Genomic DNA, 23159 nt, shown 5'->3' on the forward strand with positions numbered 1-23159 from the left:
GAGAAGAATGTATAACCAGCTGAGTTTGGATGCAGTGTTCTGTGTATGTCTCTTAGGTCCAACTTGTTTATTGTATTGTTCAAGTTCTTTGTTTCTGTGTTGATCTTCTGTCTAGTTGTTCTATCTAACGATGTGAGTAGGTGGGGTGGTGAAGTCTCCAATGATTATTGTAGAGATGTCTATTTCTCCCTTCAGTTTTGCCAGTTTGTCTCATGTATTTTGGGGTACCCTGGTTAGATGGCATAGATATTATGTCTGTTATATCTTCCTGGTGAATTGTTCCTTTTATTAATATATAATGGCCTTCTGTATCTCTTAAAAACTTTTTGTATTTAAAGTCTGTTTTGCCCTATATTAGTATAGCTACCCCTCCTCTTTTTTGGTTACTATTTGCATGGAGTATCTTTTTCTAACCTTTCACTTTCATCTGGTTCATATTCCTGGGTCTAAGGTGAGTTTTTTTGTAAGCAGCATGTGGATGGTTCATGTTTTTTTATCCATTCTGTCGTCCTGTATCTTTTGATTGGGCAGTTTAATCCATTCATATTCGATGATGGTACTGTAAATGCATTATTTATTTCTACCATTTTATTCTTTGGTATTCCTATTTTTGTCTTTTTACTCTTTTGGTTACCCTTTCTTTATTCATTTTTCTATACTCTCATCCAGGCTTCTCTTTCCTGTCTTTTTATTTTCATGCTTCCTTTAGTATTTCCTGCAAAGATGGATTATTTTTGCAAGCTCTCTTAGTTTCTATTTGTTTGTGAATATTTTATATTCACCTTCATATTTGAGGACAATTTTGCTAGATAAAGAATTCTTAGCTGGCAGTTTTTCTCTTTCAGTATCCTTCTTGTATCATACCACTGTCATCTTGCCTCCATGGTGTCTGAAGAGAAATCCATGCTAAGTCTTACTGCACATCCCTTGTGTGTGATGGTTTGCTTCTCTCTTGCTGCTTTGAGAACTTTCTCCTTATCTTTGACATTTGGCATTCTGAGTAGTGTGTGTCTTGGAATAGGTCTATTTGGATTTATTCTGATTGGGGTACGGTGTGCTTCTTGGACATGTAAGTTCATTTCTTTCATGAGAGGGGAAATTTTCAGCTATTATTTCCTCACATACTCTTTCTGCTCCTTTTCCCTCCTCTTTTCCTTCTGGAACTCCCATTACATATGTTGCATTTTGTGTTGTCTTTCAACTCTCTGAGCCCCTGTTCAATGTTTTCTATTCTTTTCTCTCTTCAATTTCAGCTATTCTGTTTTCTGTATCACTTATTCTTTCTTCTACCATTTCAAGTGTGCTGTTGTATGTCTCTAATGTGTTTTTTATCTCACCTATTGTGTTTTTCATTCCCATGAGCTCTGTTACTTTTCTGTTCAGGATTTAAAATTCTTATTTGCACTTGCTCAGTGTTTTCTTGATGTCATTTATCTTCTTAGTCGTATTGTCTTTCAGCTCATTAATTTGATTTTGTCCCTTTCTCCTCTGGGCAGTGTCCAGCCATTGCCTGGTGGTCCTAAACCATAGAAGTTCTTCTTCCAGACTGATTCAGCCTGTCCTGTAGCTATTTTTCTGGAGAAGAAGAGAGTCCCCTGTCTTTCTAGTTCACCATTTTCCCAGAAGACCCACTTTTCAATCCTTATTCCTCTGTACTACTTATGATTTTTTTCCTAATGTTAATTATTTATTTTCCTAGGTCTTGTACAGTTCCTCTTCTACCTTTTAAAAAATAATTACTACTGCTATTATTTTTCTTTTCTTATATCTTTCCTTTTCTCTGGTTGTAATATTTTTTCCAAAGGCGCACAGACAACAGCAAGGAAATAGAATATGAGGAACCAAGTATCAAAGTGAAACCTTACCACACACACAAACAGAACAAAATAAAACCGTACAGTAGAAAGAAGCTAACCAACTGAATAAGCCCATCAACATAAACAGATGCCTGGAGACCAACAAAAAATTACAAGCCCTACTAAGAAACAGGAAGCCATGACCCAGTCTAACAAACAAATTGAAAAGCAGGAGGAGATGCAGAACATGGAACAACTAATCAGAGATGTCCAAACAAATATCATGAATCAACTTAATGACATGAAGGAAGAGATTTTTTTTTAAAAAACCTGGGTGCCAAATAACTTTATTTGAAGGAATGGTATCAATGACAGAACTTGGTGGACATTGATACAACTTATAGAAAAGGTAAACCCAACACACATGCTGAAATCAGAGAGATAGTTGAACAGATAGATAAAAGGATAGAAAAAAACCAGCAAGGTCTTAAGATTTCAGTGACAACATGAAATGCACAAACATGCACATTATAGGCCTTCCAGAGGGAGAAGAGAAAGGAAAGGAGGCAAATAGAAGTGTTGGAAGAAAAATAGTGGCTGAAAATTTCCCAACTCTTTTGAGGGACATGGACATACATGTCCAGGACACATATCACACCCCAAACACTATAAAGCTTAAGAGGCCTACTCTAAGACATGTACTTGTCTAATTGTCTAATGCTCAAGACAGACAGAATACTGAAAGTAACAAGAGAAAAGTGAACCATCACATACAAGGAAAGCTCAATGAGATTAAGTGCTGATTTCTCATCTGAAACCATGGAGGCTAGAAAGCAGTGGTATGACATAGTTAAAATGCTAAAAGAAAAAAAAAATGCCAGCCAGGAATTCTGTATCCAGCAAAGCTGGCATTCAATGAGGGAGAGTTCGAAATATTCAAGATAAACAAAAATTAAGAGACTTTGCCCTTTAAAAAATATTAAAGGGAGTTCTGCAGGTTGAAGGGAAAAAACGGGAGAGAGAGAGTTGGAGGAGAGTATAAGAATAACTAAAAAGAGAAATAAAAACAACATATGGCATACATAAACCTAAAGAAAATATGGTTAATGTAAGTAAAACATTGAAAGTCAATGGATTAACTCACCAGTCAAGAGACACAGATTTCAGAATGGATAAGGAAATATGAAACATCTATATGCTGTCTACAAAAAACTCATTTAGACCGAGGGATGCAAGGAGGGTGAAAGTAAATGCTTGAAAAATAATTTTACATGTAAACAACAACCCAAAAATGGTGGGAGTAGCTATATGACTATTGAACAAAATAGACTTTTTTTTTAAGGATTTATTTATTATTTATTATTTCTCTCCCCTCCCCCGCCCCGGTTGTCTGTTCTCTGTGTCTATTTGCTGCATTGTCTTTGTCCACTTCTGTTGTCAGCGGCACAGGAATCTGTGTTTCTCTTTGTTGCGTCATCTTGTTGTGTCAGCTCTCCGTGTGTGCAGCACCATTCTTGGACAGGCTGCACTTCACGCGGTGGCTCTCCTTATGGGGCACACTCCTTGGGCGTGGGGCTTCCCTATGCAGGGACACCCCTGCGTGGCACGGTACTCCTTGTGCGCATCAGCATTGTGCATGGGCCAGCTCCGCACAGGTCAAGGAGGCCCGGGATTTGAACCACGGACCTCCCATGTGGTAGGCAGACGCCTTAACCACTGGGCCAAGTTCGCTGCCCCGAAGAAAATAGACTTTAAAGCAAAACTCTTATAAGAGACAAAGAAGGCCACTATATATCAATGAAAGGGGTAATCTATCAAGAAAAAAAAGCAATAATAAACATTTATGTACCTAACCAGGGTGCCTCACGATACATGAGGAAAACATTGGAAAAACTAAGTGGAGAAATAGATGTCTATAGTCATAGTGGGGGACTTTAATATACCATTATAACCATTATACAGAACATCTCACAGAGAATCAATAAAGAAATAAAGAATTTGAAAAATATATTGGAGGATCTGGACCTAAAAGATATATGCAGAACAATACACTCATATACAGCAGGACATACATTCTTCTCAAGCACACATGTATCATTCTCCGAGATAGACCACATGCTAGGCCACAGAACAACTCTCAGTGAATTCAGAAAGATTGAAATCATGCAAAGTAGATTTTTTAACCACAGTGTATTAAAACTGGAATTCAGCAAGGGACAGAGAACCAGATTAAGCACTAAGATATATAGAAGTTAAACAACACATTCTTAGAAAGTCAGTGGGTCTAGGAAGAAATTGCAAAAGATATCAGTAACTACCTTGAAACAAATAAAAATGACAGCATAGTATATCAAAACCTATCAAATGTAGCAAAATCAGTGCTGAGAGGGAAATGCATAGCCATAAATGCCTATATGAAAAAAAGAAGAAAGAGCTAAACTCAAAGACCTAACTGCACACCTGGAGGAATTAGATAAAGAACAACAAGCTAATCCCAAAGCAAGTAGATAGAAAGAAATAACAAAGATTAGAGCAGAAAATAAGAAAGGACTAGAAAAAATAAAACCAAAAACTGGTTCTTTGAGAATATTAATAAAATTGACAAACCTTTAGCTAGACTAACAAAGAGAGAGAAGATGCAAACACAAAAATTTTTTTTAAAAATGAGGAAGGAGATGTCACCATTGACCCCACAGAAATAGAGTAACATAAGAGGATATTTTGAAAAAGTGTATTCCAGCAAGATGGATAACTTAGAGGAAATGGACAAATTCCTAGAAACAAGCAGCGTACAATGACTAAAAATGAAATTGATGAACTCAACAGACCAATCACAAGTAATGAGATTGGCTTAGTCATCAAAAACCTCCCAGCTAAGAAAAGCCCAGGATCAGATGACTTCACAAGTGAATTCTGCTAAACATTCCGGAAAAAACTCCCACCAATCCTGCTTAAACTCTTCCAAAAAATAGAAGTAGAGAGAACATTGTCTGACTCATTCTGTGATGCCAACATCACGCTAATATCAAAGCCACATAAAGACACAACAAGAAAGGAAAACTATAATCTCTCTAATGAACCTACATGCTAAAATCCTCAAAAAATCGCTTGGTAATTGTACTGAGCAACACATCAAACGAATTATACACCATGACCAAGTGGGTTTCACCCCTGGTATGCAAGGATGGTTCAGCATAAGAAAATCAATCAGTGTAATACACAACATGAGTAGATCAAAAGAAAAAAATCACATGATCATCTCTAGATGCAGAAGAAGCATTTAAAAAAGTATAGCACCTGTATTAGCGAAAGGGGTGCTGATGCAAAATACCAGAAATTGGTTGGTTTTTATAAAGGGTATTTATTTGGGGTAGGAGCTTACAGATATCAGGCCATAAAGCATAAGTCACTTCCCTCACCAAAATCTGGAGCAAGATGGCTGCCGATGTCCTTGAGGGTTCAGGCTTTCTGGGTTCCTTCATTCCTAGGACTGGCTTTTCTCTAGGTTCAGGGTTCCTTTCTTTTGGGGCTGGCTTCTCTTTCTTCTGTGTGCTGACTTCCTGGGGCTCCAGCTTAAGTCTTCTGCATCAAGCTCCAGCATCAAAACTCCAACATCAGTAAACCTTATTCTGTTTTTTTGCCATGCCTTTTTCTGTGAGTCTCCACCCCTTGGTGGATTACAATATTCAATAAAATCTTAAATTAGTAACAATGCAAGTATTAAATCATTACCACTGTCAATTTAAAGAAATACTGTTTGTCCTGGGGCAAAGTCATACCTGCTATAGACCTCAAAATTACAAAACAACTTATCTGCTTCCAATACACAAATGAATAGAAAAAGGATAAACATTTTTATTACACTAAGGAGAAATTGGGAGGGAAACATGAGTTACAGTTCCTCTGCAGTTCAGTAGTTCTGCAGGGCATGCCCTATTCAATTTCAAAGTCTCATTCTTAAGAAGATGGTTTCTTCTCCTTGGGACCATATGAGACCCTCCATTTCCACTGACTTGCTCAACAGCCATTTTCTTGGTTTCACCCTTATCAAGCATCTAGGTGTCAACCAGACCTCCCTCCAAGTTTTGCTACACCTTACCCAATATTTGGGTTAGAGTCTTAAACCCCCTAGTACAGTGATGTGAAAACAACATTCCCCCTAACCTTTGGCATACAGGCTCAACCCTCTCAGAGCAACGAGTTGACCACCTGGCCTTCCCTAACCTTTGGGGTACAGGTCCACCCCTCTCAGACCTGTGGGGTGCTGGCTTAAATGCCCTAATCCTTGGGGAATATGCTGCACCCTCTCTCTGGGACAGCAAAACTCTCTCAGAACACTGGATGGGAACATCCACCCTCTTTAACTGCTGGGGCAAACTCACCCTCTCTGTACACATGGGTGGGGTTTCTCTCTTGGCCCAAGGTGAGGTCCTAATTCCAGATCTCAATTTCCATGGTTTTCCTCTTAAAGCTGTTTCTCCTTCAATCTGTCCTTTCCATGTCCTTTTTATTCCAGGCTGACAGTGGTATTGTTCATAGAGCTCTCTCAAAAAGTCTGTTGGTTTAGCATGCTAGAAGCAGGGGTCCAAGCCATCATACAGTAAGGCTTTCCACAAGTCTTTGCTAGATAACTGCATCTTCAATCTTGATTTACCAGTTCCAAGTTTAGCTAAGTTCTCAAATGGGGCACTTTCATCTAGGAGCTTTATTTCTAGAGGCTTGGAATTTCCAGAATCAGTTTCTGTTTTCTTTTTGCCAAACAATTGAGTCCTTTGATTATCTCTCTCTTCTAGCATTTTGCTATAAGCTGCAAGCAGAAGCCAAGCCACATTCTCTGGATTTACTTTGGAAAGTTTTTCATCTAAATGCCCAGGCACACCGTTTTCAAATTTTGCCTTCCATACAATACCAGGAGTTAATCTAATTAGGTTCTCTGCAACTTTAAAACATGGATTGCCTTTGCTCCAGTTTCCAATAATAGTTTCATCATTTGCTTCTAAGGCATCATAAAATGTCTCTTTAGCATCCATATTGCTATCAACAGTCTCTTCAAAGCTTTCTAGACCTTTTCCAATAAGCATCTTACAATTCCTCCAAAAAATACCCCTTACCCATTTATAAAGCCATTCCCGCATTTCAATAATTGCAAAAGCACTTCCCCACTCCTCTGTACCAAATTCTGTATTAGTTAGCCAAAGGGGTGCTGATGTAAAATCCAGACATTGGTTGGTTTTTATAAAGGGTATTTATTTGGGGTAGGAGCTGACAGATACCAGGCCATAAAGCATAAGTTACTTCCCTCACCAAAGTCTGTTTGGAGCAAGAAGGCTGCCGACATCTGTCAGGGTTCAGGCTTTCTGGGTTCCTACGTTCCTGGGCCTTGCTTTTCTCTGGGTGGGGGTAGAAGGGGAGAGAAATAAATAAATCTTTAAAAAAAAAAAGTCCAACATCAGAAACCCTTGCTCTATTCTTTGCCATGCCTTTTATTTGTGAGTACCCACCTACCAAGGGGTGGGGACTCAACACCCTAATCATAACTCAATCATGCCTGGGTACAGATCAGATTACAAACATAATCCAATATCTGTTTTTGGAATTCATAACCCTATCAAACTGCTACAGCACATTTTCCTGATAAAAACACTTCAAAAGGTAGGAATAGAAGGAAACTTCTTCAACATGATAAAAGGTATATCTGAAAAACCCACGGCTAACATATTCAATTGTGAAATGCTGAAAGCTTTCCCTTTGAAGTTCTGGAACAAGACAGGGATGCCCACTGTCACCGCTCTCATTTAACATTGTGTTAGAAGTACTTGCTTGAGCACTTAGGCAAGAATAAGATACAAAAGGCATCCAAATTGGAAAGGAAAAAATAAAAATTTCACTATTTGTAGATGAAATGATCCTATACATAGAAAGCCCTGAGAAATATACAACAAACCTAGAGCTGATATATGAGTTCAGTAAAGTGGCAGGATATAAGATAGATGTGCAAAAATCAGTTGCATTTCTGTACACCAATAACGAGTAATCTGAGGAGGAAATCAAGAAACAAATTCCATTTACAATAGCAACTAAAAGAATCAAAAACCTAGGAATAAATTTAACTAAGGATATAAAGACTTGTACAAAGAAAACTACACAACACCGTTAAAGGAAATCAAAGAAGACTTAAATAAATGGAAGAATATTCCCTGTTCATAGATAGGAAGAATAAACATCATTAAGATGTCTATTCTACCAAGCTGATTTATGGATTTAATGCAATACCATAAAAATTACCAAGCATTTTTTACTGAATTGGAAAAGCTAGCTGTAAAATTTATTTGGAAGGGCAAGGGGCCCTGAATAGCCAAAGATGTATTGAAAAAGAAATATGAAATTGAAGGAATCATACTACCTGACTTTAAAATTTACTACAAAGCTACAGTGGTCAAAACTGCATAGCATTGGCACAAGGATGATAGACATACTGACCAATGGGACAGAACTGAGAATTCTGATATAGGTCTTTGCATATATGGTCAACTGATATTCAACAAGGCCACCAGTTCCACTCAACTGGGAGAGAATGGCCTCTTCAACAAATGGTGCTTGGAGAGCTGGATATCCCTATCCAAAAGAATGGGAGAGGAACACCATCTCACTCTTTATATGAAAGTTAACTCAAATGGTCAAAGATCTAAATATAAGAGCCAAAACCATAAATATCTTGGAAAATAATGTAGGAAAGAATCTACAAGATCTCATAGGAAATGGTTTCATGAATTTTACACCCACAGCACGAGCAACAAAAAGGAAAAGTAGATAGATGGGACTTCCTCAGAATTAAAAACTTTTGTACCTCAGAGGAGTTTGTCAAGAAAGAAAAAAAATCAGTTGCCTCAATGGGAGAAAATATTTGGTAATCATCTGGCTGATAGGGGCCTAATACCCAGCATATATAAAGAAATCCTACATGTCAGAAATAAAAAATATAAACAACCCATTTAAAAAATTGGCAAGTGATTTGAATGGACACTTCTCCAAAGAAGAAATAGAAATGGCTAAAAAGCACATGAAAAGATGCTCAACATCACTAGCTATTAGGGAAATGCAAATCAAAACTTCAGTGAGATATTATCTTATACCCACTAGACTTGTGGTTATTAAAAAAACAGAGGACCACAAGTGTTGGAGAGGATGTAGAGTAAAGGAAACCCTTATCCACTGCTGGTGGGAATGTAGAATGGTGCAGCCATTGTTTGACAGTTCCTCAGGAAGCTAATTGTAAAACTGCCATATAATCCAGCAATCCTACTGCTGGATATATACCCAGAAGAACTGAAAGTAGGGACACAAATAGTTATATGCACACCAGTGTTCATAGCGGCATTAATCACTACTGCCAATAATTGGAAACAACCCAAATGTCCATTGACATGAATGGATAAGCAAACTGGTAGGTACATATAATCAGATACTACTCAGCTGTAAGAAGGAATACAGTGCTAATACATGGAATAACATGGATGAATCTTGAAGACCTTATGTTGAGTGAAGCAAGCCAGTCACTGAAGGACAAATATCACATGACCTCACTGATACAAATTAAGCAAATTGATCATACTTGCAGAGCTATAGTCTGGAAGATAGGTTTATAGGAAATAGAAAGTGAGTAGAGGGTTGTGAGCCAATGCCTATATGGGCAAGATCTATAATAAGTTGGGAGGGTGTAGTTGTGCATTGCATGGGCATGACACTGGTGCAGTGATGCTATTGAGTTCGGCTCTGCTGGTCTGTGAAGAGGGTGTGGGGGGGTGGACTATCCATGGAACTGGGGGGAGAGTTCTGGGAAGGAGTTGCTTCACTCTGGGGATTTGCAGGTCTGTGGTTAAAAGTAGAATGTTGGGAATGTTTTTTTGGCAAATATGGATTGGGAGGGTTACTGGTATAGACAGGCATACAGGGCAGGGCATACCTGGAGCAGGCTTCGATAGAATATGTATGTGTTCATCTTGTCATAGTGTGTTATATCGTTGGGTGGAGTCCCACATAATAAACAAGAAAATACTAAACTCCCACCTTGGGATGTCCTGCTGTGTTCTCAGTTAGAGGGGCAAGAATCTCTCGAGAACATAGGCTGTGCCTAATAAAAGAAAGCAGACCAGTATTTCAAGCCCTCGATATTATTGCAAGTATTTATGAATCTTATTCTTCAAAAAATGAAACTTAATGGTTACCATAGGTCCCAAGGGGCGGAGGAGGGAAGAATAGATGGAACACAGAATATTTTTAGGGCATTTGAATTGTTCTGCATGATCTTGCAATAATGAATACAGGCTATTTTAAATTTGTCAAAACTTATAAAAGTGTACAGTCCAAAATGTAAACCATAATGTAAACCATTGACCATGGTTAGTAGCAGTGCTTCAATACTTGTACATCAATTATAACAAATGTACCATCCACAATATGGCTTTTCTGTAACCTAGTGCTTCTTTGAAGATAAAATGAAAAAAATAAGACATTGATGGAATATATGTAAGAAAATGCCAATGTAAATAAAAGAGCATATCTTACAGTGAGGAAAGACACAATGTCAAAAAATTTTTAATTATTTCAAATTTTTTCAAATTTTTTTGTATTTTAATTGCTATTTTAAAAACTCATTATTTCATCTTCTCGTTAATTTTAGTTGGTTATTTTGCTGATTTCATTTTTGAAGAAGTTTTAGATCACAGAAGGGTCCCAACTATTCCAGGGGAAGATCTTTGGTGCAGGATGTCAGTGATGGGGGATGCATGGGAGGAGGTTCACCTGGGGTAAGTTCAAGTGTTCATGGGGCATTGTCATGGTGGGTGGAGAGCCACACAATAACTCAAAGAATAACAAATTCCCATCCTGGGGACCTCTGCCACATTCTCTAATGGTACAGCAATAAGCCCTCGAGTACAGGGGCAGTGCCTAGTGAAGGAGGATTGATCATGGCAATAGGGCGTTGATATTGAGGACTACTTATGAACCTTTTCTTTTGAGATTGAAATTTAGCCTAGAATTTATGTTGCCTAAGAGTTACCTCCTGAAAGTTTCCTTGTTGCTCAAATGTGTTCTCTCTCTAAGTCAAACTCAGCCTTCCCCCCTGGCATGGGACATGATTCCTGGGGATAAGCCTCCCTGACACTGAGGGATTGTTATCAAGTGCCAACTAGCAATGTACCTGGAGAATGACCTTGACCAAAAGGGGAGAGGGATATATACAAATGAGTTTTTATGGCTAAGAGATTTGAAAGTTAGTCGAGAGGTCATTCCAAAGGTTAAGCTTATGCATGTCTCAGCAGGATCTCATAGACTGCCACAGTAAGTGTTGCCTCAAGTAGTGGGGATCCTGAGGGCTCTAGAGACGTCCAAACACTATAGGCAGGGAAGACAGCTCGGAAGTTTGGCACCCTGCCAGTGGGCCCTACTTTGCAATTTACGCTCCCCAGTGTGACAGAGTTGCACTTATTTGTGGTTTCCCTACACATGGCTCTTCTGCCCCTTCTATTTGAATGTATAGTTAGTACTGGACTTGACAGTTATATATTCAAGAGACTTAAATCTTTGGGCTCTCCATGTGCCAGTTGGACCCTGAATCTTAATAGAGTTGTAACACCTGCTCTCCAGTTCATTAGACTCACCCAGGACAACTAACAAGGAGATTATGATAGAGAAGGCCCATCCCAAGAAACAGAGAGAGTCTGCAACTCCAAGCAAGTTAGTCCCATCCATCAGCCCCATGGGATCTAAGCCTCCTCTCAATTAGAGGTGGAGTGGGCATCACCATCCAAGCATCCTCAGGATTGGAGAATGAACAATGGACTAGAGTAGTCTTAATGGCTATTCTGCTATAGACTTGTTATTTTAGCAACTGAAGAACTTTTATTATTGGTGTGGAGGCAATGACCATTGGAAGTTCTGAGAGGAGGGAGAGGGAAAAACAGGTGTAATATGGGGGCATTTGGGGTACATTGGAATTGTCCTGAATGACATTGCAACAATGGATACAGACCATTATATATTTTGTCATAACTTACAAAATTGCAGGGGACAGAGTGTAAACTATAATGTAAACTATAATCCACACTTAGTGGCATTGCTCCAATATGTGTTCATAAATGGTAACAAATGTACCACACAAATGAAGGATGTTGTTAATGTGGGAAAATGCAGGATGGGTAGGAAGTGGGACATATGGGAATCCCCTATATTTTTTATGTAACATTTATGTAATCTAAAGTATTTTTTAAAAAATAAAAAAAAATTGAAAAAAAAAACAAGAAAAAAGGTAAATAGGCCCCAAATAGCTAAAGTCTTTTTGAAAAAGAAGAATGAAGTTGGAGGACTCAAACTGCCCAATCTTAAAACTTATTACAAAGCCACAGCAATCAAAATAACATGGTCCTGGCACAAGGACAGACATATACACCAATGGAATAGAATTGAAAGCTCAAATATCAGCACATTGATTTTGACAAGTGGCAAAGACAAGTTAATTGGGACACAGTAGTCTCTTCAACAAATGTTATTGGGAAAACTGGATCTCCATTTGCAAAAAAAAAAATGGAGGAGGACCACTACTTCATGCCATATAAAAAATCAACTCAAAATGGATCAAAGAATAAGAAAAAAAAGCAACAAAAAAATTTAAGAAGAATAATGCAAGAGCTAGAACTATCAAACTCCTAGAAGAAAATGTATGGAAGCATTTTCAGGACCTTGTGTTAGCCAATGGTTTCTTAGACTTTACACCCAAAGCACAAGCAACAAAAGATAGATAAATGGGACCTCATCAAAATTAAGAATTTTTGTTCCTCAAAGGACTTTATCATAAAAGTAAAACAACGACCTGCACAATGCGAGAAAATATTTAGAAGCCACATAGCTGATAAAGGATTAATATCTAGTATACATAAAGAAATCCTTCAACTTAACAAACAAAAAACCCAATTAAAAAATGGGCAATGGTCTTGAACAGACAACTCTGCAAAAGGGATATACAGAAGGGCAGGCAGCACATGAAAAGATGCTAAACGTCATTAGCCATCAGAGAAATGCAAATCAAAACCCCACTGAATACCATTTCACCACCCATTAGAATGGCTGCAATTTAAAAAAAAAAAAGAAAATAACAAGCATTAGAGAGGATGCGGAGAAATAAGATCATTCATTGCTGGTGACAATGTAAAATGGTTCAGCTGCTGTGGAAGACAGTTTGGTGGTTCCTCAGAAAACTAAGTATAGAATTACCATATGACCAGCAATCCCTCTACTAGGTATAAACCCAAAAGAAGTGAAAACAGGGACTCAAACACTTAATTGCATACTGATATTCATAGTAGTATTCACAATTGCTAAAAGATGAAAGCCACCCAAGTGTCTCAGCTGATGAATAGATAAAATGTGGTATATATGTATACAATGGAATATTATTCAGCCATAAAAATATTGAAGTCCTGATACATGCCATAACGTGTTAAGTGAAATAAACTAGACACAAAAGGAAATACACCATGCCTTTTTCACTACTGTAGCTTTGTAGTATGTTTTGAAGTCAGGTAGTAGAGGGTGACTTGATATAACCATCCCAGGGTCCACAGGATGGAGGAATAGAGTATGGATTAGAGTGGACTTACTGGTGTTCTGCTGGGGAACCATTGTGCTTAGTAAGGGAAGAAATTGTAATAGTGATGTGGAGAGGGTGGCCACAGTGGCTGCTGAGGGTAGGGAGAGGGAAGAAGAGATATGATGTGGGGGCATTTTCAGGATTTGGAGTTGTCCTAGGTGGTGCTGCAGGGGCAGATGCTGGATGTTGTGTGTCCTGTCATGGCCCACTGGGTGGACTAGGGGAGAGAGTGGACTACAGTGTGGACCACTGTCCATGTGGTGCAGTAATGCTCCAGAATGTGTTCACCAGGTGCAGTGGATGTGCCAAAATGATGGAAGAGGTTGATGTGGGAGGGGTGGGGGATATATGGGGACCTCATTTTTTTTTTTAACGTAACATTTAAAAGAAAATTTAAAAAAAATTTTTTTAAAGTATAAACCATAATGTAAATCAAAAAAACCCCAAAAAACAGTGATCCCACTGTTTTGAAACAGAATAAGGAAACTCATGCATCAGAATTCAGAATCTAGGTTACCAGGGGATGGGGTGGGGATGGTGAATGGATAATTAAAGATGAAAATGTAAAGGATTCCTATTTGGAATAATGGAAATATTTTGGTTAATGTTGGTGGTAATGGTAGCACAACATTGTGAACACAATTAACAGTACTGAGATACATATCTGAATATGATTAAAAGGGGAAATGTTAGATTGTATATATGGCAACAGAATAAAAAGTTTATTTAAAAATCCATGGAACTGCACTACACAGTGTACCCTAAGTTAAACCATGGCCTTTAATTACTAATATAGTTATAAAAATGTGCTGTCATCAGTTGTAACAAATGTTCCACACCAATGCAAGGTAGTGGTGGTGGAGTGGTATATGGGGACTTCTGTATTTTATGCATAATTGTTCTGTAAACTCACAACTTCTCCAATAAAGAAAAAATAAATAGGGGTAGCTGGTAGTAAAACTTTCAACTTTACCAGCTTGTCACTAGCTCTAGAACTGTGTGACTGAACAAATCTGTGCCAGAGTTTCCTTATCTATAAATGGGGGTAATAGCATCTTCATCAAAGAGTTGTTGCTTGTTTGAATCACAGTGATTAGAATGTTGTGTATTAACACTCCATAATTGTTAGCTATGGATGATAATTTCAAAATATATATTGTCATTAGTGCCTTGAATTCTGGATCCTACAAGAAGCCAATGAAAATAGGACACGAGCTCTGATCCCAGCAGATTCAAGAATAAATGCTTGGAATCTGGGCTAGCCTATATCTCATCATATCTAAGAAACTGGGGACAATTTAAAGTGCCCTTTCCTTATCCTATCCCCCTGCCTTAACTGTAGCCATCTTTCTCTCCTTTTTCCTTGTCTTAGCATCAATTATATATCCCCCCTACTTTCCCTCTCTTCACTTCTGTCCCAAGACTCTCAGATGTATATTTGCTATATTGTTATTAATAGTACGTTTCTCTTTATTTTATTTAAAATAAGATGATAGTGTAATGCTATAATACTTTTATATAGAGGCATTTTTTATGTTATTCATATATTTTTTCCTAAGTCTGGTAAGATTTTTCTAATGACATATGTCTTTTTTTATCAATAGAGAACATAATTTTATTGCATTCCTCCATATAAATTGTCGTTCTTCTTGTTTTTGTTTGACTATTGTAAATAATGTCTGGATGCAATAAGTTATACCTTATTTTCTTACAGAAGCATCACTCTGAGAATAAGGGCCTAGACAAAATGGTGGAGACTCAAGCCCAAGTGGATGAACTGAAAGGAATCATGGTCAGAAACATAGGTATGTTTTATGGCATTGTCTACATCCATATGGGCAAAAATGATGACAATAGATTACTTGATTGTGGTCAAGTTCTTCTAGAGAGGCTGAAACTACTTCCTTACTTTTACTAAAGTTGTTAGTTGCTTATCAAGAGTAATTTCTAAGAACTCTACAACAATTCAGCAGTTTAGATTAATTTTGTCAATTTTGATTAAAAATACCTACATAGCTGATATTACTAGTAGATAACTTTGACCTCCTTAGAAAGTTTGTAGCTCTTGACTCAAAAGAATTGGACCAAAAAGCTAGTTGTTTTTTTCTTCAAAAGAATAAACTTTTTTGTAGTTTTATTGAATGGCCTGGCCTATGTTCATCTTGTCAAGAACCTGTTTAGCACATTAAAATAATTCATTAAAAAAGCATCCTTTATTCCTTAATTGATTTATGCAGTGGTATTTAGTATTAGGATGATGTTAGCTTTTTAAGACACTGAATCTCAAAGTGTGGTCCCCTGACCAGTACCATCAGCATCACCTGGGAGCCAATAAGAAATGCAAATTCTAGGGCTCCATCCAAAACCTACTGAATCTGAAACTCTGGGAGTGGGGATCTGTGTTTTCATAGGCCTTCCAGGGCATTCCTATGCACATTTCAGTTTGAGAACTGCTCTTTTAAATTAAATGAAAATGGTTATGTAATTGCTTTATAAGATATTTAGGCATTGTTAATTCTAGTAAATGTCTATTTGTTATAATGTTGAATTTACCATTTGAATTATGTTTGCATTATTAGAATAGTAACAGATCATGAGAAGACATTTTAAAAAATTTTCTCTTAGTCTTACCACCTTAACAGAATCATTTCCATTTTCTAACCTTTTACTTTTCATGCATTTGTACATACATAGTTATAATCATAGTTTGTATTCACTTTTATGTCTTTTTCACTTAATATTATTTGTGAACTTTTGGAGGCAGTGTTATATAGTGATCAAGATTTCGTATCATATATGCCTTGAGTTTAAGTCCTGATTTGTGTTCCTACCAGCTTTTAGCCCTGAAGCAATCCTCTCATCTCTCTGAGCTTTATTTCTTAATCTGCAGAATGGAGTGATAATGGCACCTAATGTTACCAAGATAAAAGAGATGATGAATGTAAAGCCCTTTGTGCAGTGCCTGGCACATAGTAAGAGTTGAATAATAATAATTGTTAGCTCTTATATGCTAGTGCAGTATTTCATTGAGTTATATCATAGGTTACCTAACCATGTCCTTATTGGTGAACATTTAGATTCTTTAGAGCAATGTTACTCAGACTACCATTTTGCATCAGATGAGGACCTTGTTCCAAAATGTAAATCAACACTCTGCTTACTTCATTGAGAACATCTTGGTATGAAAATGTCAATTGGACTAAACAGTGTGCTTAGAGACTTAGTTGAATCCATGTTACTTTTATTAGCATGAATTTATTTATTTATTATTATTATTTTTTAAAGATTTCTTTCTTTCTTTTTTTCTCTCCCCTTCCTCCCCTGGTTGTCTGTTCTCTGTGTCTATTTGCTGTGTCGTCTTTGTCCGCTTTTGTTGTTGTCCGCGGCTTGGGAATCTGTGGTTTTTTTTTGTTGCGTCATCTTGTGTCAGCTCTCCGTGTGTGTGGCACCATTCCTGGGCAGGCTGCACTTTCTTTCATGCTGGGCGGCTCTCCTTGTGGGGTGCACTCCTTGCACGTGGGGCTCCCCTACGTGGGGGACACCCCTGTGTGGTAGGGCACTCCTTGCGCGCACCAGCACTGCACATGGGCCAGCTCCACACGGGTCAAGAAGGCTCGGGTTTAAACCGCGGACCTCCCATGTGGTAGACGGATGCCCTAACCACTGGGCCAAGTCTGCTTCCCTGTTAGCATGGATTTAGAGATTTGTGTTACAGTGACAGTTCTATTACAAATGTTATTGTGCCTATTGTGTTTGTCTTATTTTCTTGAGCTTAACTAGCAGGAATGTGATTAATAAATCAAAAGACAGAAACATTTTTATGGTTCTTGATATGTATGTCTCTTGACTATTTAAAGTGATTTCCTTCTTTGATTTTTGTTTTAATTATATGTCTAAGGGGAGACTAGAGAATCTACTGAGAAAACTAGTATTTCTTTTCACTCTTTTTTAGCCATCAAATGTTTTTATTCTGCATGAAAGTGGCAGCAGTCAACTGCTATGTTATTAGTTATTGCAGATGCATAGTTTCCAGACAATGGAATTCTTCCTCTTAAACAACTTATTTATTTTTAGAATTAAAAAACAAAAAAATGAAAAATGTAGGAAAAACATTTCCAATTATTTCTCTTTGATTTTTTTTTATCTTTTTTTTTAATTGACTTTGTAATAATATTACATTAAAAATATATATATATGAGGTCCCATTGAACCCTACCACCCCCACCCCATCTCTCCCCCCCCGCCCCCAGCAACACTCCTTCCCATCATCATGACACATCCATTGCATTTGGCAAGTACATCTTTGGGCACCTCTGCACCTCATGGTCAATGGTGCTTCAGGGCAATCACTGGACATTGTAAATCTCTTTGATTTTTAACAGCTTTTTGTGAAATAATTCACATACCATAAAATCCACTCATTTAAAGTGTACAGTACAATGATTTTTAGTATACTCAAAGTTATGCACTATCAACACAATCAATTTTAGAACTTTTTTAGACTTTTTATCACTCCAGAAAGAAATCCTGTACCCATGAACAGTCATTCCCCATTTCCCCTACATCCCCAGCTCTATGCAACAATCTCCTTTCTGTATCTGAGATTTGCCTATTCTGGACATTTCACATAAACGGACTCATACAATATGTGGTCTTTTGTGTCTGGCTTCTTTCATTTAGTGAAATGTCTTTGAGGTTCATCCATTTTGTACTTTATTTCATTTCATTGTTTTTAAATTTTATTATTTTTTATTTTAAACTTTATTTTGAAATACTTTCAAACTTACAGAACAGTTACAAAAATAACACAAACTGCAATGCAGAGAACTCCAGCATATGCCTATTCATCCGGATACCAGATTCACCAATTTTAACATTTTGCCACATTTGCCATATCATTCTGTCTATCCATCAGTCTTTCTATCTATTTATTTATCAATCTATTTTCTGAACACTTGAGTTTAGCTTATATGTCATGCTCCTTGAACACTGCTATGTACATTTTTAAGAATAACTATATTCACTTATGTACCCACCTTAAGTACAATTATCAAGTGCAAGAACTTTAACATTGATAAAAAACATACAGCCTATATTCTCGTTTTTTCATATGTCCCAATAATGTCCTTTTGAGCCTTCTCTCCTCCCTCATTAGATTTTGTCCAGGATCATGTATTGCCTTTAATTTTCATTTCAGTTGTACTCTTTTTTTATTGTGGGAACATATATATTACATTAACTTTACCATCTGAACCACTCCCAAGCATATCATTCAGTGAGATTATCACATTCACTATATTGAGGAACCTTCACCAATTTCTATTACTAAAACTTTCCCATTTCCCCAAACAGAAACCCTACATCCATTTTACATTAATTCCCCATTCCTCTATCCCCTGCTACTGGCAACCTGTACACTCTTTGAACTTGCATATTCTGATATTTTCTTTGTGGTTACTTGGGGCTTAAATTTAACATCCTAAATCTGTAACTATCTCATATGCTCTGATACCAACTTAACTTCAGTAATGTATACCAACTGTTTTCCTATACCCCTCTGTCCTCTCATCTTTATGTAATTCCTGTCACAGATTACATGTTTATACATTATGAGTCCAGAACCATTTATTTATTGTTGCATTTTATGCATTTGCCTTTTAGATCATGTAAGAAGTAAAAGGTGGGGTGACAAACACAAAATACAATAATATTGGTATTTATATTTACCTATGCAGTTACCATTTTTAGAGATCTTTATTTCTTCATGCAGCTTTGATCTGTTGTCCATTGTCTTTTCCTTTCAACCTACAAAATTCTATTTAGCATCTCTTATAGGGCCAGGCTAGTGGTGACAGTCTCCTTCAACTTTTATTTATCTGGGAATGTCTTAATCTCTCCCTCATTTTTGAAAGACAGTTTTGCCAGGTACAGAATTCTTTTTTTTTAAGATTTATTTTTTATTTATTTCTCTCCCCTCCTCCTACCCGCCCCTGTTGTCTGCTCTCTATGTCCATTCATTGTGTGTTCTTCCATGTCCGCTTGCATTCTTGTCAGTGGCACTGGGAATTTGTCTCTTTTTGTTGCATCATCTTGCAGCATCAGCTCTCTGTGTGTGTGGCACCACTCCTGGGCAGGCTGTCCTTTCTTCATGTGTGATGGCTCTCCTTAGGGGGTGCACTCCTTGCACGTGGGACTCCCCTACGTGGGGGACACCCCTGCGTGGCATGACACTCCTTGCGCACATCAGCACTGCACATGGGCCAGCTCACCACACAGGTCAGGAGGCCCTGGGTTTGAACCCCGGACCTTCCGTATGGTAGGCAGATGCTCTACCAATTGAGCCAAATCCACTTCCCAGATATAGAATTCTTAGTTGAGGGAGTGGATATGGCTCAAGCGGTTGAGCACCTGCTTCCCACATAGGAGGTCCCAGGTTCAGTTCTGAGGGCCTCCTAAAAAAACAAAAAGCAAGCAACCGGAAAAAAAAAAAACCAACTCAGGGGAGCTGATGTGGCTCAATGGTTGAGCACCAGCTTCCCACATACAAGGTCCCAGGTTCAATCCATGGTCCCAGTACCTCAAAAAAACAAAACAAAAAAACAAAAAACAAAAAAAAAATCTAGTTGGCATTTTTTTGTTTTCAGTTCTTTAAATACATTGTCCCACTGCCTTCTTACCTGTGATTAATGAGAAATTGGTACTTAATCTTATGGAGGCTCCCTTATATGTGACAGGTTTCATGGCTTTCGGGATTCTCTATCTTTGGCATTTAAGTTTGATTGTAGTACACTATAGCATGGGTCTATTTGGGTTTATCCTGTTTGGGATTCATGTCTTTCATTAAATTTGGGAAGTGTTCAGCCATTATTTCTTTGAATGTTATCTCTACCTCTTTCTCCCTCTTTTCTTCTGGTTCTCCCACAATATATATATGTATATATATATGCATATATTGGTATTTTGACAGTGTCCCACAGGTTCCTCAAGCTCTGTTTACTTTTCTTCATTCTTTTTTCCTTCTCCTTAGCTGGATGCTTTCAATTGTCTTATCTTCAAGCTCACTGATATTTTTCTTCTGCCAGTTCCAACCTGCTGTTGAACAACTCCAAGGAATTTTTAATTTCTGCTACTGTGGTTTTCAGCCCTGTTTGGTTCCTTTTCAAAATGTTCATCTCTCTATTGATATTTTCTTTATGTTCATCTGTTGTTTTCCTGATTTCCTTTAAGTCTTTTTCCATATTTTCATTTAGATCTTAGGTCATATTTAGGAACTTTTTTTTTTTTAAGTCTTTGTCTGGTATGTCCCAGGTCTAGGCCTTCTCGTTGATGGTTTCTCCTAGGTCCCAGGTCTGGGCCTTCTCATTGATGGTTTCTAATTTTTAATCTCCTTTGCCTAGGACATCACTTCCTGTTTCTTTGTATATTTTGTAATCTTTTGTTGAAATCTGGACATTTTGATATTTTAATGTGTTTTTGCTGGAATTTAGACTCAGAGGCATCTATTCCTTAAGCTTATATTCAGTTAGTGTAATGAAGTGCTTTCCTTGAATGCCAGGAGCTAATGAAAAAAAAAGGAAGAATATTATTATATTACTATTTGCTATAGTCCATAGTTTCCGTTAGGTTTATTTTTGCCCAAATACCGCCCTATTATTAACATCTTGTAATAGTAACATACATTTGTTCTATTTCGTGGAAAAACGTCTTATATTTCTGCTGTTAACCACACTCATTTTTCCACGTGAGGATTCACTATGCTCTACAATCTCATGTTTCATCCTTTAGCTTTCTTCTAGTGACATACACAACCTTAAACTTTCCCTTTCAACCACTATTATACCCATATATTAGTGCTACTAATTACAGTCTCTATAAGGTGGTATTATCCCCTTCATCCATTTCCAAACATTTACAATCATCCTTGTATCAGTCAGGCAAGGGGTTGCTGCTGCAAAATATCAGAAATCTGCTGGCTTTCATAAAGGGTATTTATTTGGGGTAGAAGCTTACACTTACCAGGCCATAAAGCATAAGTTATTTCCCTTACCAAAGTTTGTTGCCACATGTTGGGAGCAAGATGACTGCTGGTCTCTGTGAGGGTTCAGCCTTCCTCTTAAGACTCCATTGTCCCAGCTTCCAGCTTTAGCTGTAGGCTGGTCCCTCTCCCAGGGCCTGATTCTCTTCGAGTGCAGCTGCTCTGCTCTGTCCTGTGTGTTTACTTCCTGGGCTCCAGCTCAAATACTCCCTATTCCCTTCTCTGTGTGTGGTTTCTCTGTGAGTCCCCACCCCTTTAGTGGGTGGGGACTCAATGCTCTACTGACATGGCCCAGTCAAAGCTTCAATCAATCATTATTTAATCAAGTAAAAGTGAAACCTCTGAATCCAATATAATCTGATATGCCCAGAAGAACAAACCAGTTTACAAACATAATCTAACATCTATCTTTGGAATTCATAAACAATATCAAACTGCTACAATCCTTATTACAATTCTGCACAAATTAAGCCTCAGCTCTCTGTTCTATACCCTCATTCTATCTTCTGGTGACCTATAGTCTAGCTATTAACTCTGTACATTTGCTCATTATATTTCGTTCATATCAGTGAAATCATACACTTATCCTTTTGCTTCACTCAATATAATGTCCTCAGGTTCATCCATGTTGTCATATGCTTCACAACTTCATTTCTTCTTACAGCTGAATAATACTGCATCATATGTATATACCACAATTTATCTATTCATTGGTTGGATACCTGGAATGTTTCCATTTGTGGGAATTGTGAACAACACTGCTATGAACATCAGTTTGCAAATGTCTGTTGGTGTCCCTGCTTTCAATTCTTCTACCCAGTAGTGGGATTGCTGGATCATATGGCAAATCTATATTTAACTTCCTTAGGAACTGCTGAACAGTCTTCCACAGTGGCTATATCATTCTACAATCCCAGCAATGGTGAATAAGTGTACCTTTTTCTCCACATCCTCTCCAGCATTTGTAGCTTTCTATTTTTTTAATAGTGATCCTTCTGGTAGGTATGGAATGATATCTCATTATAGTTTGATTTACATTTCCCTAATAGCTAGTGCTCTTGAACATCCTTTCATGTGTTTTTTTGACATTTTTGTTTCCTTTTCAGAAAATTATCTATTCGCATCCTTTGCCCAGTTTTTAATTGGGTCATTTGTCTTTTTATTGCTGAGTTTTTGGATCTCATTATATATCATGGATATTAAACCCTTATTGGATATGTGGTTTCCAAGTATTTACTCCCATTGATTAGGCTGCCTTTTCACCTTCTTGACAAAGTCCTTTGAAGCACAAAGTATTTAAATTTTGAGGAGCTACCATTCATCTGTTTTTTGTTATTGTTCATGCTTTGGGTGTAAGACCAGATCTTAAAGATGCTTTCCTACATTATCTTCTAGGTCTTTTATGATCCTGGTTCTTATATTTAAATGTTTGATCTATTTTGAGTTAATTTTTTAAAAAGATTTATTTATTTCTCCCCCCCCGCCTTGTTTTTTTTTGCATTGTCTGTCTCTTCTCTGTGTCTCTTCATTGTGTGCTCATCTTTTTAGGAGGCACTGGGAACCAAACCTAGGAACTCTCATGTGGGAGGGAGGTGCCCACCTCTGCTCCCACTTGTTGTGTCTCTCATTGTGTTTCCTCATGGTTATTCTTCGTTGCATCAGCTCATCATGCCAGCCTGTC

General features: G+C 37.6%; 1 protein-coding gene across 4 annotated transcripts in view; it reads left to right on the plus strand.

The window, feature by feature from the left end:
- Nucleotides 1-23159, plus strand: part of VAMP7 (vesicle associated membrane protein 7) — a 72038-nt gene that overhangs the window by 19421 nt on the left and 29458 nt on the right. For all 4 annotated transcript variants that reach the window (XM_058291805.1, XM_004449704.4, XM_058291806.2 and 1 more), the window contains exon 5: nt 15158-15248. In XM_058291805.1, the coding sequence (XP_058147788.1) occupies nt 15158-15248 (91 nt within the window). The remainder of the gene's footprint in view (nt 1-15157; nt 15249-23159) is intronic.

Source organism: Dasypus novemcinctus, chromosome X (assembly GCF_030445035.2).
Source record: "Dasypus novemcinctus isolate mDasNov1 chromosome X, mDasNov1.1.hap2, whole genome shotgun sequence".
In the NCBI taxonomy this organism is placed as follows: Eukaryota; Metazoa; Chordata; class Mammalia; order Cingulata; family Dasypodidae; genus Dasypus; species Dasypus novemcinctus.